The sequence below is a fragment of the Sprattus sprattus genome, assembly GCF_963457725.1.
Source record: "Sprattus sprattus genome assembly, chromosome: 8".
NCBI classification, from domain to species: domain Eukaryota; kingdom Metazoa; phylum Chordata; class Actinopteri; order Clupeiformes; family Clupeidae; genus Sprattus; species Sprattus sprattus.
The window spans coordinates 28,610,049-28,628,880 of NC_137927.1; the positions used below are offsets into that span (position 1 = coordinate 28,610,049).

Genomic DNA, 18,832 nt, shown 5'->3' on the forward strand with positions numbered 1-18,832 from the left:
AACATTGAACCACCATTGCCACTTTGCCTCAGTGTGCCAAATGCTATAGCCAACAACAGTCCAACTGGTTAAGCTAAATGTGCCGTGCTAAGATATTGCTGTGTTGGAGTATAATTAAATCCTGTTTACAAGGACTGGATCCTCTACAAACAGACTAGTTGCTTTTTCAGTAGTGTGAAAAGTTAACCCTTCATTCCACCTACTTGTTCCTTCACTGACCGCACAAACCACTTTGAAATGATTCTCATAAGAGGATCCTTATTGCAATACTTTATGTTTGCTGTAAATATATAGAATACTGTGCAAAAGTTTTATGCAATTGTCTTGACAGTTTATTTTATGCCACTGTATTATATATTGTGTCTGAATATTTATATTCTTGAATATTCTTTTTTTTATGCACTTAGATGTTATTGATTGATAAGTAAAAACTATGCGTATCATTTTGGTTGCTTCCTCACTTTACAGCATAGTTTCAAACATGCCTAAAACATTTGCACAGTACTGTGAATCTCTAATCAATGAATAGGTCTGAGTAGCTGAACACCCACCCCTCGCGCAGCACAGGCTGGACCTGGTCCAAAATGCATGTCCTTCTGCGTCAGTAAACTCCTAGGGAAGGACCCACAGGGCTCCGATAGAATGTTTTCACACCCAAACATTTACACAGCTGGATGGGTACCAGTTTAGTTTTGACCCCTTGTTCAATTATTAACGCCCCACATCTGTATGCTGTATGTGTTTTTCATGTCCTTGACTTTTTGGGTTTTTGAGAGGACGCAGTTGACACAGTGTAGAGAGTTGCAGTTCACTGATCAAGTCATTTCTTCCCCCCCACAGTTCGTCATACTCATCAAAGGATAAAAACAAATTAACGTTACAGGTATGCCTCCTGCTACAGAACTGCAGATTTAATTCTCCCAGGAAAATGGATGTCCATCTTAATTGCAGAACATTTTATTGGCCAGTTCAGCTTCTTGTTTTTATTATTGTTTGTTTGTGTGTTGTGAATACGCTTCCACTGTCTTTGCAGAAGAAGTTTGTACGTTGTTCAGTCAGAGCAGAGGTCAGACACCTGAGAAAGGTGTTGTGTCATCGGCTCAACGTGGAGAAGCACCAGGTCTGTCGATCCCATCTTGCTCAGGACATCAGAGTTACTTAATTCATTTTCAATTCAATTCATTTCAATTTTATTTATATATCGCCAGAACAATAAAACTGTCTCAAGTTGCTTCAGTGAGAGTATACAATGACATCAGACTACCCTGTTACTTAATTAATTATCAATTCAATTCAATTAATTTCAATTTTATTTATATATCGCCAGAACAATAAAACTGTCTCAAGGCGTCTTCAGTGAGAGTATACACATACATCAGGCTAGTCTGTTATTTAAAATATCAGTGTAAACATTTACTGAAGACATTGGGCTACTCTGTTTTTTTAATGTATCAGTATATGTGTAATACTGTATCTTACTGAAGACATTGGGCTTTTGCACACAGGGCTACTCTCTTACTTAATATATCAGTGAATTTTCTTACTTACAGGTGGAGTTCGATTCTAATCCAATAGACTTTTGTGTCATACTCGAATAGCTCCACACGGCCGTCTGTTTTGAGTGCTAAAAAAAGCTCAGATGTTGGTGCACAGTCCTGGCTCTGAGGCACGGGCTGAGCCATTCACCACTCCAACCACTTAACACACCTGGGCCTCGTTTCCCGATAACGACGTATCTTAACGGCCTACGTGGATTTTGGCGACATCGTAGACTCATCATAGCCGTAAGTGCGGCGTCGGGAAACCACTCTGCAAGGATCCCTCTTACGACCGATTTCAAGTCCTTTTTAGCACTTTAGGACTTGAAATCGTTCGTAAGAGGAATCCTACGTTGCAGACCGGTTTCCCCGACGCGGCACTTAGCTTAAGTTTATCTTTCGTTGAGAAGAATTCTACGTGTGGTCAGGACCAGTAGTAACTTCACACTTAGCGATGCAATCCACCAGGGGCGTCGTTCGGCCTATTATAGAAGAAATTCAAACGATGTTTCTGTGTATAGCACATCATGAGAATGTCATTGTTTCACCTGCCTATTCCCATCAAAATAGAAATAAAGAATATTGAGTATTTGAAAATAAAGATTAGGCTATACAAAACTAGTGCAGTGCCCGTAGGAATTATGCATTCTGTAGTGTTAGCAGACGTAGAGCTGTTGGGTAGTGTAATGGCAAGACATATTTGCACTCCACATAGGTACAGGTTACACTGAAGTATTATTGTGATGCATGTTTCCTTTTCATTAAGAAATGTGTTAATGGTAGCCTTTTTGGAGAGTTACCAACAAATAAAGTTTGAGATTATGTAGTGGATGCAGTTGAATATAGATGTCAACGTTGCTGTCTAAACTATAAACTAAATGTCATAAAGAAAGAAATTATTTAAAATGAAGTTATGGTTGAAATAGGATCACTTCTTTATTGTAAGGGTAAGTGTAGGGTAAGAATGGTCATGCAGTTGGACTCAAATGTAGGTTAATTTTATTGAATGTATGTAGCCTACTGTACTGTATGACTTTGAGATGCTAGCTTTGACAGCCCACTCTCAGACAGATCGTAATAAATGTCCTTACAATGGGAACACAGTTTAAATACTCTGCTGGAGATGGCGTTACTATCCCCGCCCCGAATTCAGTGCACAGTGCACGTTCGATGCACGCATAGGCTAGCTAATTTCACAGCAATTAACGTAAACAGGTTAACGTGACATAAACAGCTCCTAAGAGATACTTAAGAACTCGTGCACCTGACTTTAAGTTGATGGTTGGGAAACACTCGTAAATAGAAAGTGTTACTGAGTCTACTATGTCGCGAAAATCCACGTAGAACGTTAAGATACGTCGTTATTGGGAAACGAGGCCCAGGAACATAGAAGGGAGGGGTGTCATTTCATTGGCTAATGAGTGGAAATATAAACAACCCTTTTGGCAACACCACGTGCAGGCGCTTTAAGACCCTGTGATACTTTTTGAGGATATCAGTGACATTGTGGTACTCTCTTAAGATACCAGTGTATACTCTCACTTCAGACATAGGGTTACTCTCTTAAGATAACAGTGTATACTCTAACTTCAGACATAGGGTTACTCTCTAAAGATACCAGTGTATACTCTCACTTCAGACATAGGGTTACTCTCTTAAGATAACAGTGTATTTTAACTTCAGACATAGGGTTACTCTCTAAAGATACCAGTGTATACTCTCACTTCAGACATAGGGTTACTCTCTTAAGATAACAGTGTATTTTAACTTCAGACATAGGGTTACTCTCTAAAGATACCAGTGTATACTCTCACTTCAGACATAGGGTTACTCTCTTAAGATAACAGTGTATACTCTAACTTCAGACATAGGGTTACTCTCTAAAGATACCAGTGTATACTCTCACTTCAGACATAGGGTTACTCTCTTAACCCATTGGCGCCGGATGCTGCGTAGCGCAGCATAGGCTTTCCTGCCGGTTGCTGCGTAGCGCAGCATAGGCTTTCCTGCCGGTTGCTGCGTAGCGCAGCATTTTGTACACGTGCTGTTTTCATGACGAATGCAGCGTATAACTCACTCTGGTTGGTTAAAATTACACATGGGAGGGGTCTTAAGGCTTTGCTAAAGATCAGATGACCACCAAAATGAACTTTGGTTGGCTGAAAATCACGTCAATCAATCAGATAGCCACGCGATATTCTGTGCTTGTTTTCAGTGATACCATGCTGGCTAGCGAGAAGTAGCAGTGAAGAAGTAGCAGTGAACATGGAGTATTTTGATAGCGATGTCAGTGATTTCGACATAGATTTTGAAGGATTTGAGTGTGAGAGGGAGAAGGATAATGACTTTGTGTCAGAGGATCCATTAGATACGGCACAGGAGTGGGATTTTGTGGGCACGGAAGGAGAGGAGGAGGGATTCCAGGTGGACTGGACAACCGGCAATGATCTGGAGGTAATTATTTATGTTTTGTTTTCTTGTGCGATCTTCCGAGTTCTCTTCTCTTAGAAAACGGAATGGGCAGTAATGATAGTGGTGCTATAGCGATTACTAATGGTGATGATGGTTGATAATATATACATGCAATAATGTTAGTTATAGATACAATAATGGCATAATGAATAAATAGCATTTACATTTAGCAGACGTTTTTGTCCAAAGATTTTAGATAAGAAAAATAACGTGGAGAACTGTATAGCATAATACATCATAATGAATAGTAATACAATTATGAATAAATATAAATACTATAAATAACATTGATGGAACTGGAAATATACTATTCTGTTAGTGTAGCTTTATTGTGTATCCAACTTGAATGTGTACTCCCTGTCTGTGCCTCAAAGAGACCTTCAATTGGCATATGAACACCTATAACCCCTATACCCTATAGACAGTCTAGTAGGCCATTGTCTTAGCACCAGCTGAGAGGGTGGATCTCATAATAATACAATGATTGAATGCTTTGCCATACGTTTTTACAGATATCTCCATCTCCAGGATAACGTTAACCCCGCCATGGCTTCATGCTCCATGTGAACTGCGAGGCCAGCTCCACCCCAGGATGTCTCCATCCCTCTCCTCTCCTCCCTCCCCATTTCTCTTTCCCCCTCCCTCCCCCTCTTCCCCTCCCTCATAATGTTTGCATACTTGAAAATTGTATTTATTGTATTTTATATCATTGATTTATATTGTTTTTGTGTGTTTGAGAGTTTTTTACAAATGTTATTGTTGTTTGTGTGCTCAGGGAGCAGGTTTTAATAAAACCTGCTGTTCTTACCTTCACAATGCTTCTTATTTCATGTTTCTAAGTGCTACAGAGGCTTAGATATTAAGGTTTTTGTAGACGTTGACAATTCTTACTGTTTTCTCAGAAAACCCTCAGGAAATGAGGTACTTTCTCATAGAATAGCATAGGATTTAACAGGCGTTTTTAGCAGGCGTTTTAGGCAGAAATGGGTTAAGATAACAGTGTATTTTAACTTCAGACATAGGGTTACTCTCTAAAGAAACCAGTGTATACTCTCACTTCAGACATAGGGTTACTCTCTTAAGATACCAGTGTATTTTAACTTCAGACATAGGGTTACTCTCTTAAGATACCAGTGTATACTCTTACTTATGAAATCTAATGAACTTATGAACTCTCACTGAAAACATCGTTTCACACTCTTACATTGGATATCAGTGCATGCTGTTGTTGCCGCTTAAGACATCAGCGAATGTGGTGATGTGATATTCGACACAGATTTAGTTTTGTTCTCTCGGAGGCTTGAAATGCGCCGGAGCGTTAGCACCATTACAGAAACAGAAAGTGTTTGTTGTTTGAGGTTCTTCATGCCAAGCCCCCCTCTTCAACCCTCCCCCCTCAACTGCGTGGTCTTTGTTGTGCCGTAGGTCCAGATGTTGCTGAATAATGAGTCCCTTCCGGATCACATGACCATGAAACGACTGTGGCTCTCCTACTGGTTTGGCAAGGTACGGCAGACTCGTGTTGTGCCAATGATTTCATACCACATTCCTTTACACTTTTCAATTTGACGTCTCCCTTTGGGAAGTCATTTAGCAAGAGAACAGCAATCGTTTAGGGCCCAACGGCGAGCTGGCTGAGATCATAAATACAGTTCATAATTGTATGTGCACACAGAACAACGGCCTGTCAGCTTGTCCCGTATCAGGCATATGTATTGGTGTGTGTGTGTGTGTTGCTCTTGTGGGATTTTATAAGAATGTAATTTTGAAGCAAGAGCTAAACTGTCATACTTTGTGTAAATTAAATGAGATACTTGTAATGAGATAATTCTAGATAAATTCACTATGTGATGAAGACAACTAAAAATGTTCTTCTCCTCATTTTCTGTGTTTAAGGCTCAACCCTTGGTTCTCCACTACAGCATCAAAGACAAACGCACAAGATAGGACTTTTGTAATGGTTTCAAGAAATGTAAACATGTTTTTGTATTTGATATATTCTATTTTGATATCTTTGTGTGCTGACATTTTTTATTTTGTTGTTTGGTACTTTGGAAAATAAATTGAATTGTTAAAACTATGTGTGTTTTGAATGGATTGATCAAGTTTGGGATCCTCTCCACTTCCCAGAAGGTTTGTCTTGCAGAAAATACCCATATGCACTGTAGCTCTCTAACACTAGGGGGCCATGTTACCATTCGTGTGAGAAAGACGTCTTTTTTATCTGAAATGGTAAAGTTGTATGAGTCTCGTACTTGTAATTCCTTAGTTGTAACTATTTGTAATTTTAAACAAACAAATTGAGGAAATTGTTACATAGAGCGTTTGCATCCATCCAAAACTTGTACCATAGCAAAACATGGGTAAAAAAATAAATGTACATCAGTCTCAGGTTATACTGGCTGACGTAGGCCAATGTATTGAGCAAATGAATTGGTTAATTTGACACATTTTCATAGTCTATATACTTGGGTCAGCTCAGCTCACGCCAGTCTCAATCTCTGTTATTCGAAAACTTGAAGTGCGTCGCAAACGTCTTGGACAAAAAAAACCGAACAGTGATAAACAGAGACTAATCTTGGACGCCTCGGGCCATATAGGCTAACACATTCACCTAGACGTCCTCAATTTTTTTGACTCAATAGTGAATAGTAGGTTAAGGTGGTGTGGACTGTTAGCTGATTTGTGTGAAGTTATTTAGTGATGTTCCCCTTAGCATTTTCCCCCACAGATATCTGTTATCAGATAGCATGTGATATCTTTATATTTTGTAATAAGAAATTAGTGTAGGGTCTTTCACTAGGCCTTTTGAACGACTGCCTGAAATCGTTAGGAGACAAACGACGAACACAAAACGTCAATTTCCACAAATACAAAAAAAGTAATAAATGTATAATTGTACAATGCAGAACAAATCGTCGGTTCGAGAGAGCAGACATGGTACATTTTCGTTTGCCATAATCATTATCTTGTCTGGCGATTATGGACATTTGTTTTTATGTTATTGATACTTCATTACGATGTGTTTTCCATGTTGTGTGCTTTCGAGTGTGTGTGTTCCCTAGGCAAGCGACATACCACATATTGCATAAACAGTAACTATATGAATCTCTCTTAAACAAAGCCACTCTATCAGTTATTAACAAAGGGTTATATCACTGTGGATTTCTTCTGTAATTTGCCAAGTGATCGCTGTATCCAACGAAGCCTAATGATGTGCCTTGGGCTATCTATATTGTTATCTGTTTAGGCAGGGATTCTGTGGTATAACTACCAGAGAAGGTGAAAACAAAGTGGTAAAGCTGTTCTCGAACTGACTGTGCATCGAGTTCGTGAGAATAATGTAAGCACGTGAATCAAAAGCATTCAAGCTAAGCATGAATACACCTGTCAGTGACATTACTCGGCATGAAAAAAAAAATTCTATCCAGGTAACTTTAGGCTCTTCCGTTCTATTATTATCATCATTATTATTATAATATAACAATTCGCTGCGTAAAAACCATTATGTCATTAATTTCACATTTTTCGGCCTTCCTTTTAGTCCTTCATTTTAAAGAAAATAATTTTGTAAGTACAAAAATATCCCTAATAGTGCCTAAAGCTGTTTTCAACTGTCTACAATGTATTGACTGCCTACTAGGTTAATGTTAATCCTCGAGAGTGTAATAATTGGCCTCGTTTAGATCGAACTGTCGTTTTTTTATTAACAGCATAAGAGCACAAGTTAGCCTGTGATCTTAAAATAAAAAATAAACCACGTCATTTAAACGTATAATTTCATTATTAACTCATACTTTGATTTATAAAACATTATCTTCGGGGCCTTCATGCTGCCTTACTGGAATGTATCTCACACACACCACAGTAAACGAAAGCCTGCACATCCAGTTCTGACATCGAGCAGTTTCGGGGGCAGGTTTATGGCTCCCGAAATTAAATGAAGACTTCATCAGTCGCACCACTCATTTGGTAACTTCACTATGTTCATGCTGTTAGGTCCAAACTGTGTCTAAGAAATATCTAGATTATATATATTCAATATTTAGTCTATTCCTATAGTGTCGATTTCTGGAACTTGGAACACCATTTCAGTTATCTAGGCTATTACAGCGCACTGGCCGAAACATGATTTTACACATAGGCCTACAGCAGAACGCATGAGTGCATGAAACAATAATTGGACAAACAAATGAAATGTTAGCGCATTTAGGACTATGAAACAGTTACATGTGACACCGAGGTATTTGTCAGAGAACTGCAACAACTGGGGGATCAACTCGTTCAGAGTGAACAGTGAGAAAAATGTGGCAAGTTTTTTTAACCCTCTCCACAATGTGCTCGTAAAAATCTACTTGACTTTTCAACCCCGACTATTCCAGTCGATTAGGCCAATTGTGTGCGCCGGCGGTCTGTCCTCTTCTTGGCCGTATTGACGCTTCCTTGATCTCGTTACACGTATTACAAATGGGCTCGAAAGATATTCAGCAGACGGCGGTGGCATGGATAAGGATGCGGGAGAGAAAGACAACATCCCTCCCATTTCTACTGCCCCCCATTGAGATGTATTCATTAGGAACACCATGCTAATCAATTGCTATTCATGGGCGTTTTTTTAACACATGCTTTTAAAGGGGCACAGATGCGTGGCATTATTTCAGCCGGCCCAGAGAAGCTGTTTTTGTGCGGCAAGGCGGGTTAACCTAATCAATCATGTTGACTACTTTATGGTAGGGAAATTCATAAACCATATGGTACGAGGGTGCTGGCAAGCTTTTTGTTGCCAGCCCTAGGCTCTAACCTTCTTGTGACAATTGTTGTTTTTTTTTCACTCCGAGGGGGAGTGACAGAAAGGGAGTTGAAGAAGACCATTTGCCCCGATTGTCCCTAATTGGGCCTCGGCCACTTAACACAGAGAATGTGTTAACAAGTCTGAAAGGAAAAACTAGTTAAACAGTATTCATGGGAACTGTTTTTTCAATGGGCACGTTTTACTTTCACAGGCCAAAGTGTCACTCCTGTTGTAGTCAATTGTGCTGAAACACAGTCCATACACTTTAGGACCAACGCACCTCTGGTGAAATAATCAAACCAAACTGGAAAAAAATGTGTAGTGATCAAACTGGTAAGATGTGAGAATGTATTGGACACAGTAATTTATATCACGCCAAGAAACGTCGTGAAATATCATATACCCTTTATTTACATAAATGATGATTAAATAGAACGTTACAATAACTTTAGCGCATAAGATGCATTGTAATTGAATTTATACACAATCTCACCCATGAAATAACTTGAAGACATGTTTAACAGATTTTTATTTGATTTACCTGCTAGCACTGACTACCCTGCATTTTGGGCAATATAATTTAAGGATTCTGCAATTTCAAGTTTTGAATTCGGCAATGAATATTTCCACAGTGGATCCAATAATTTTCTTTTTTGGGGGATCTTTCATGACCCTATTAACCGTATAAATATATAAATGTATCAGTGAAATTTTGGGTTGAAAATTACATTTGGCAGATATGTTTCGTTAGCAGCTGTAATATAAATGCTTGAATGGTATAAGGAAACAATTGCACAACTTTCCCCCCCCCAAATCAAATAGCGAAATAAACTTAAAATGTACATACACATGTCGTAGTCTTGATCCTGTACCATAACCACTAAGTATCTTTCACATCCTATCGAAAGAAATGTATTCCTCAAATAATGTCTTCAAGGTGAAAGTTCGACATCCTTTTAGCTTTTGCCATCCTTTTAATAAATTATGAAGCACAGAGAGAAAATTCCTTTTCGTTTTTCAAGTTCTCCGATAGAGTAAACGTCCGTGCAAAAGTTGTGGGGGAAAAAACAAAGGCCCTCGCTTAAAATGCGGGCCAAACTCAATCGTCCACCTCGATTTCTTCATCCTCTTCTGAGAATTCGTCTGTGGTTTGGCCTCTGGACGAAGACGGGGACTGAGGAAAGGCTCGGTGTCCTTGCGAAGAGGGGGAAATGCTGGGAGAGATGGCCCCAGAACTACTCTGGGGATCGTCAATGTCCTCCATAGTCACCAGTTTCTGGAGAGTTTGCGGGGGGATTTTCTTTAACGACTCCACGTCCGCCTTCATTTCTTCCAAGTCCCGTTTGAGCTTCGCTCGTCTGTTCTGGAACCAGGTGATGACCTGAGCGTTGGTCAGACCCAGTTGCTGGGCTATCTGGTCTCTATCGGCCGGTGATAAGTATTTCTGGTACAAAAAGCGCTTCTCCAGTTCGTAGATTTGGTGGTTGGTAAAAGCGGTGCGAGACTTTCGCCTCTTTTTGGAAGCCGATCGTTGTCCAAATGAGTTCAGATGCTCTCGACCTAAAAGAAAGACATAAAGACACATACCAACACATGAGTTCATGTGAAAAATGTAAGACGCGTAACGCTAACTGGTTCCAAACAACGCACAAGAGAAAAAACAATGCAGAGTCACTAATGTAGGCTATCAAGACACATGCAGGCCCCATAGTTTGCATCCAGCTGCAAAACAGCTGTTAGACTTTCACGAGGACAAAAAAAACATCATTCCAACACGATTATATTGGGTTAGGTAGGTCAGAGATATTTGTTCGAGCGACCTACAGAAGTTTATTATAATATTTGCAATGTACTATAACAGGCCACTGGCCTTTGTAGGTTATGGCGAGGGGCAATGGCATATTGATGACAGCTCAACCATAATATGTTAGTAAGACCTGCATACAAGTACGTTTTATCCTTATATATTCATAAACAGCATTGGCTGACAATGCAAAAATGCCGAAACAATTCACTTTACATTTTAAAAGTAGACAATGGCAACTTTTTGTTTATGCCATAATATTGTTTCACACCCAGCCAATAAATCAACTTATTTATAACCATTTATGAAATTCACACAATAACATTATTATAACACTGCTTTCACAACTTCGTAATAGTTGTACACGAAACAATGGCATGACTAACATTACTTTACATTGCACACATTATGCTAACTTCCTCATAAAATGTCTGATGTTTACACATAAGCTGCTTTAGCTTTCGGACACACAACGAAATAGTTGAAACTGCTTCAATGCACCAGGGGGGATTAAATCACAAAAAGTGTAAAAGGCAGTTTAACATAATGAAATAAACACTATCCCGGCGTTAATGTAGAGATAATACGTCACCTTCTGCTGTTTGTATAAGGCTGACTTCCAGACCTTTAAATGTTTTGCTGGCTAGTTCCTCCAAAGCGCATAACGGTGAAGAGGGAGTGGTAATACCGTTCCTAGCTGCAGTCGAGCCGGTCACTTTCTCCAGGACTCGGGGTGGACATAGACTTGCCACGGTTTTCTTCACAGACGGTTTGTTCAAAATATCCTCAATACTGAAGGGGGTGAGAGGTTTGTTCGAGTTTGCCGGGGGTGGGAGTTGGTCCAAAGGACCCCGTCTCCTCTCCTCGCCGCTGGACTGCAACACGGATCCTGCCTTCATGTCTTTACTAGAGGTCATCGCAGTCCGAGGAAAAGTATTTCAGCAAACGTTACTTATAGCATTCAACTGTTCGAAAAAACTGTAACGGGAGTTTCCTTTCTTCATAAAAACTTCTTTATCGGCCTCTTTAGCTGACCTTAGACAAAATGTTCGATCTTCTTTTGCCTCAAATGGTTGTCTAAAATCACCATGCTTCAGGCGTGGGTTGCAGTCAGGCACACGAATTGTATTCCCCTTAAGAATCTCCAAGTTCTTCTGAGGAACTCCATGAAGATCTTAAGAACGTATATTGGTACTGGCCACGGGTCGATTCGCTGCGAGGAATAAGCTGTCTCACGGAAACAAGAAAGAGCAAGCAACTGCTAACGAGTTATTGTTGATTGGGCGAAGTTCAATTAGAGAAACACTACACTACTTACTGACCCGCTGCTCAGTCTTAAAGGGCCAGCTATAATAATTAATTGGTCGCGGGAATAGGAGGAGTTTCCCTGCAGTGTTGTCGAAGTTTCAAGGGGGTGAGGTAGCTCGAAATGTTTATGCATCCTCTATCTCACTCCCACTTATGGAGACCACGTGCTCCCACGTATAGCCCTCACTGAAAAGGGAGAGTTACTGCTCATAGCAGGAATATCAGTGGCATTCCCGTGGCTTAATTAGCGCAGATTACAAACGCCCATTAAGTGCCTCCGTGGATGGGGGAGATGACATGAGTGGGATCAGGCTACAGCGCCAGTAGTTTGTGAGGACAAAATAAGATCACAAAAAAATGCAACGTTCAGCAACGTTCAAACGCCTGTCTTATAACGATGAACATGGGCAAAGGTCCCTCTGTTTGGATTTCTTATGAGAGGTCTGCCGAGGAATAAGCAGTGTAGGCAATTTTATCTGACCTATCTTTCTACATTATTGAATTATTCTGCATCATATCATAATCATCATCATCATAATCAATATTATTATTATTATTACCAGCGTATATGTCACCAAAAGACGAGAGTGGAGAGTATTCTATCATTCACCATTTAGTTTGTCTTGCTATAGTTTAACTTACCTAAAACAACACAGGATGTCTAATGTTTTGAATCTGAAAATAATGAGGTTTGAGCTTTGACTGGGTCATTTGACCAATAGTGGATGACAGTATGAGAGGACATCCTTAAACTGTCTAAATCGGACCGACTTTTGGATTGCAAGACGTATGCAATGATTAAGTCCATTTCCTTCATAACGTAGCATTAAAGAGGCAAAGGGAGAAGCCGGATGCGATTAGGAGAGGATCGAGAGATTACGGACCAGTTTTGAGTTACGCACCGCAGTCGAGCGCCATAAAATGTCATTCAAATACCAAGCCGATAAAAATGAAGCTGTGACTCTTCTTACATCTGATGCAGGTAGGCTGTCGAATGAGAAGGAGCGATGCGTAATGATCATGGTGCTGATTTCAGCACCAGAGCTGAATTGGATCACACAAAATGTGACGATGATGGTCGGAGGGACAGTAACGATCTTCAAAAAAACATTAATAAACGAAAAAAAAGAAAGGAAAAAAAAGAAATAATAGGAGTTGAGAGACAAAGGTAAGAAACACATTTCAGCGTTTCCTATTTGTTTTCTATTACGAACAATCGATCAGTCACTTCAAACGCCCCTGGCCACTTCTGAGATATGTCAGTTGCCATAAATAAGCTGCATGCAGAGAAGTCTGTATTAATGTAAATATTAGGAAATTGTTGAGGCTACTGTCAGTGCTGCACCAGGGAAGGGCATTATTAAACTTGTCACACAAAAATAACCGACTGATGAAATGATATTTTTGTTTTCAGTCTTCAGTCAGCTAAGTAACGGATGTAGGTGCTTTTGTCAATATTTCTTCCTTTCAGTGAGTGTTTTTGTGTTTCAAAACGCATGGAAATGAAGAAAACTAATTCCTCTTAAAGTGCATTGTACAGTCAGAACTTGTTATATCTTTATATAGAATAGTATTACTAGATAAGATCAAACTATGAGCACAATGGTGTTTATTGCAGCGGAGATTCATGCTCTTCTGTGTTTCATTCGATCTCAGTTCGTTTGTAAATCATTTGAAAGTATACATCCATTCAAACTGAAACAGCCCGAGGAGTGAATGATAGGTATAAGCACCTTTTTCTACAGAGTGCCCTTGGCGATAGACTGTAGATATAGTGACCTTTGATGGTCCCTTGAGTTTCTATAATCGACTGATAGTGAAGCAATACTGATGGACTGAGACCTCCAAGGAACACTGCACTGTGTATGCCAATAGCACCATATGGTGACATTCGCGTAGGGACAAAACCGAGTTAAATAGCGAAGGCAATAGGGCAGGAGAACATGGCAGCATGTCTCGCCTAGGTATGCCCGAGAAAATACATTTTATTGAACAAAGACGACACTTGTTTAATTATTATTAATAATTAATAATACTTCGATGGCAAGGAAAAGCTTATGAAGAATAAAAACAATGCTCCTTTAATATGCAACTGGGGAGGCCTTTATAAGAATAATATTAGCCTACCTGTCCCATAGATGCAAAATACATTTACCTTGTACAATTTTGTAAGTAATACAAATACGTTGTTAAATCCATGTTTCTGAATGTAGTCCTAACACAGACTTCCCTTATGATTTACACTCCACTTTTTATGTAGGTTATGCCATATCTGTGTAAGCTAAAACCTGCACATATTTTGTGCATCATTGAACCTGGGCTGTGTAAACGACCACAGCACTATAAAGAGCGACACAACTATGACCCAAATGCACCTTGTTTGATCGTTCGCCTCATTTAACTAATTTATCAAGGCAATGAGCAACAGTATATTATCATACAGGTTTTTGTACTGTTGTTTATAACCAATTAACAGCGCGATTACTAGCCACCTATATTTCGCCAATGTAAAATACTTTTTTGAAGTGGACGACAGAACAAATGGGAAATTAAAGACGATAATTTGTTATCGTCGGTATGCGAGCTAAAATATTTTAATGAGGGCGTATAACTACGTTATCATTATCTAGATACAACATCGAGTCATGCGAATGATGTCCTCTGAGCGCCAGCAATAGCACTTCACACGGCTCCCCCGAGAGAGCGGGGCAGCGTAACCGAAGCATGCCTCCACAGAATAGACACGGGGTTATTTCTCTCAAATGCGGCAAGCATTATTAGTTCGGAAGACAAATCCGCAGATATCTACTCTCCAGACATATTTGAAATTGTCTTTAAGGCTTTAAGTGGAGAAGTGCTAATTCGAAAGGTTTTCTTCGGCCTAATTCAAACGTTAATTAGAAACAGAACACCTGACATCATCAATCACCAAGTCTAGGGGGAGCTGCCTGTATTTTTCTCATGGCTCTATCTCCTGTTCACCCACTGTTCCACTGTAGTCTCTCTCTCTCTCTCTCTCTCTCTCTCTCTCTCTCTCTCTCTCTCTCTCTCTCTCTCTCTCTCTCTTCTTCCTTTCTCTCTTACTGTGTGTGAGTGCGTGCGCAAGAGAGAGATAGTTGTTACATGGACTCAGTTTTGATCTCCTGTAGCAGAGTGAATGCTAGTCAACATGTAGGCCTAAGTAGAGTAAACAAAAACAATGTTTTTTATGTCCATAATGATTTAAACCAGCCAATAGAATAAAACAGTTTTCTGTAAAATTGTGTCTGGCTGTAGCCTTTAACAGGAAATAAACAATAACTAATTTGAATAACGCAGGTTAACTTATCAACTTAATATCGCCCATCTCATGTTGTAGATGAGCAACGTATCAAATGACCCTAAGGCTATAAGCTGCATTCAACATGTCTTAGACGGGAAATAAGTATACTAAAATATACGAACTTGACACTGACTGGCACTTTACCTCAGACATGAATATTCATTCGCTCATCAGCTCCAAAATAGCTCACGATGAAGCTCATGAATGTGATTGCATACAGTATGTCCACTGCAGTCTGTCTCAGCCTCATCATTCTGCGGTCTGCTTATAGCCTACTCAGCTGACGGGGCCTACCCTTAAGGTGTGCGTGTTTTTTTTTTTTTTTTTTTTTAAATATATATATTATCCACGCGTCACAGCCAAATCACAATACATTGCCGATGCTTCTACCTTTTAAACAATCTGTTTGGCTACTTGTAACCCCTATGAATTTACTAATTATTTCCAGTAACGTAACCACATTATAAACACATAACAATCAAAGTTTCTGCCGGAGCTCAATTCTGGCACACAAAGAAAATAAACGAATGGGGTGTGATATTGGTGAGGGTCCTCCAGTATCTCCCGTTGTGTTTATTTCCATAATGCGCTCCGTGGGTCTGTGATGTCCCGGGGATCAGTGTAATTTACACCGTGTGACACCCGGTCCCAAAGGGCCTCCTGGATACCTAATAGCCTGTAATAACCTATGTATGCAAATCGCAAGGCTAATCTAAAACACGAAAACCTTCTATTGCTCGTTAAGGTGCATACATATATTGGCGCTCTGGAGGTCACTGCAGTCGCAGTATGGCCAGATGTCCTATTGGGTTACATATACTGCTACGTTGTAAACTTCCATCAATAGCAATACAGATTGTTTTTCATCCATAATATATTTGTCTTTGTTTCTTTTTTCACAGCCAAACAATTACTATTATTATTATTTTCATGAAATATTGAAATATTACTTATTTTTGTAGTGACCCATCGTTTGTGCGTTTCTATATGGAAAAAACGGTGTGTGTGTGTGTGTGTGAGAGAGAGAGAGAGAGAGAGAGAGAGAGAGAGAGAGAGAGAGAGAGAGAGAGAGAGAGAGATGAAATGGCGTGGCTCATTATCTGGAGGCTTTGTTTGCATACACCTACATGGCCATTTTATCATTGAAGAGCACTCTTGGCGGTCTGTTGAACCAGACTTGCCATGAAACTCTCTACGATCTTCATTTAATGTAAGGCTAATATAAATACAATACAGAGAAAATAGCAAAAACACACACTATTCAAACATTTTGGAGGTATGTGAAAGGTGAAATAATAATGTAAAACATCCATTTGATCGTTTATTTGATAAGCCAGTGGCAAGAATAGTCAAATATTTATAACCATCAGTTAGAATAGAATGAAATAGATTTCATTTAAATGTATTGTTTTTCTGTGGACATTTTGTTATGTGTCAAATGGCTGTTACTATCCCTCCTCCAATAAATATAAGATGTGATAGAATATCGTCTTTTAGGTGTTGCTTTAATGAATGTAATGTTTTTACCAAATTTTAATACCAGTTTATCTGAACTGTACAATTATGTATACATCGTTGAATCATTGTAATCGTTACAACTATGCTATTTGATGTATCAGCTTTTTATAGACTTCAGTCTTTTATTGACTTAAGACTTAAGCTTGGGTCAATTTACTGCTTGTTCAATCGAAAGTTCATCATTTGTCAAATCAGCGTGCATCGGAAATTCATTAAGGGTAATTATGTGTGCACGAACGTGCGCGGACAGAGGAGGGACATTCACATCAATGGTCATTTCCTTTGATTGGGCCACCGCTGAAGACTCTTTGAAGACTCCTCAACCAAGCACACAAACACACAGGTCCCCTGCTCAGATGAAGGTGCACATTGGCAAGAATATGTAGCAAACGATAAAGGCCCATCAGCGTCACACAAACTCATCTCAAAGACACTTGAAATAACAACAATCAAAGTGTTGACTTAACACGCTGTTTGACACTACCCGATGATTTGGATAGTGTCATGTTTCATTGCATTTAGTACCTGTTGAATTCTTCTCGTTTGGATGACAAATGGTTCCATTCCCTGCAGGGCGCCTATATGCATTGCCACAAACACAGCGAGCCAAACGGCCTCCTTGTCCTCCCAGTTCGATAGGATTCGTTCGCTCCTGTGAACCACTGGGCGTCGATCCCCTAGAGGTGTTTCCCGGTGCTAATCCTCGGCTGGGGTCCGTTTAAGATCATAAAGGCGTGGGTGAGCGGGGTCCACATCCCCTAGGCAGTGAGCGAGAGGGGATAAGTAAACGAACGTGCTGCTGAGGAAACAACACAGATACCGACGAGGAGAGGTTAGCCTATTTCGGTACGGTTCTCGGTGAAAACCATTCTGAAATAGCAAGTCAGTTATTCTAAGCCAAACAAATAAAAGCGCGCGCACACCCACACACACACACCACACACACACACACACACACACACACACACACTTACAGCACGATCACACACACACACAGCACGATCACACATAACACATACCTGCACACACGTTTTTTTTTACGTTGCATTAAGGGTTTGTATGAAATCAAATTATTTGTTTTAACTGTGTCGGTAAATGCACTAGCAATATATTAATGCAAAGGTCTAGTTTACATGTAGCCTGTAGCCCACGATGTGACAGCACAACATTATCATTATTACTAACATTATTATTACAAATATTATTATTATTATTATTATTATCATTAGTATATAACAACACCAACAATAATGATAATAATAATAGTTACAATAATAATAATCTGTTATAAATTATAATGTTGTATTGAAGGACACCAAAGGAATGGAAAAGAAGCAGAACATTATTTCGGAGTAATTTTTAGGCAATACTTATTTCAGTTCTCCCATTAGCTGTTGATCATTTAGTCCTTTTTCTTAAGGATTGTTTCACCTCTTCATCCCATGCTAGGATTTCATGAGATGGAAAATTATTTTACACACACACTTGAGCACACACACACACACACACACACACACACACACACACACACACACACACACACACACACACACACTCACTCGTGCCCCACATACACACACACGTACCACACATATGTAGCACTCTCACACACACACACACACACCACACACACACACACACACACACACACACACACACACACACACACACACACACACACACACACACACACACACACACACACACACACACATGAATGTAAGTGACATTATTAATATTATTTTATGTCGGATTCAAACAATCCCAAATAATGTAATTTTTAAAAACATGTACCGTTAGTCACTTCAAGTCCAATTACTGAAACAAAGGCCTCATGATAACATACATGTGCCTTCGTAAAATCACACACAAAACACCACACTCTGCTCTCTTCTTTTCTCTTTCTCTCTCTCTCTCTCTCCCTTTCTCTCTCTATGTCACAAACACAAACACATATACACACACACACACACACACACACACACACACACACAGACACACACACACACACACACACAGACACACACACACACACACGCACACACTCTCACACACACACACACACACACACACACACA

General features: G+C 39.7%; 2 protein-coding genes across 2 annotated transcripts in view; one reads left to right on the forward strand and one right to left on the reverse strand.

The window, feature by feature from the left end:
- Positions 1–6,036, forward strand: part of pcgf1 (polycomb group ring finger 1) — an 8,892-nt gene extending 2,856 nt beyond the window's left edge. Inside the window, exons 6-9 of the mRNA XM_080843453.1 lie at positions 841–883; positions 1,034–1,120; positions 5,436–5,516; positions 5,907–6,036. Coding sequence (XP_080699579.1) covers positions 841–883; positions 1,034–1,120; positions 5,436–5,516; positions 5,907–5,957 — 262 coding nt within the window. The 3' untranslated portion in view covers positions 5,958–6,036. The remainder of the gene's footprint in view (positions 1–840; positions 884–1,033; positions 1,121–5,435; positions 5,517–5,906) is intronic.
- A 3,149-nt stretch (positions 6,037–9,185) lies between these two features.
- Positions 9,186–11,830, reverse strand: lbx2 (ladybird homeobox 2). Its single transcript, XM_080844167.1, has 2 exons — positions 11,199–11,830; positions 9,186–10,362 (listed from the first exon to the last, which is right to left on the reverse strand). The coding sequence occupies exons 1-2, from the start codon at positions 11,521–11,523 to the stop codon at positions 9,902–9,904; spliced, it is 786 nt and encodes a 261-aa protein (XP_080700293.1). The 5' UTR covers positions 11,524–11,830; the 3' UTR covers positions 9,186–9,901.
- Between the last annotated feature and the right edge of the window lie 7,002 nt (positions 11,831–18,832).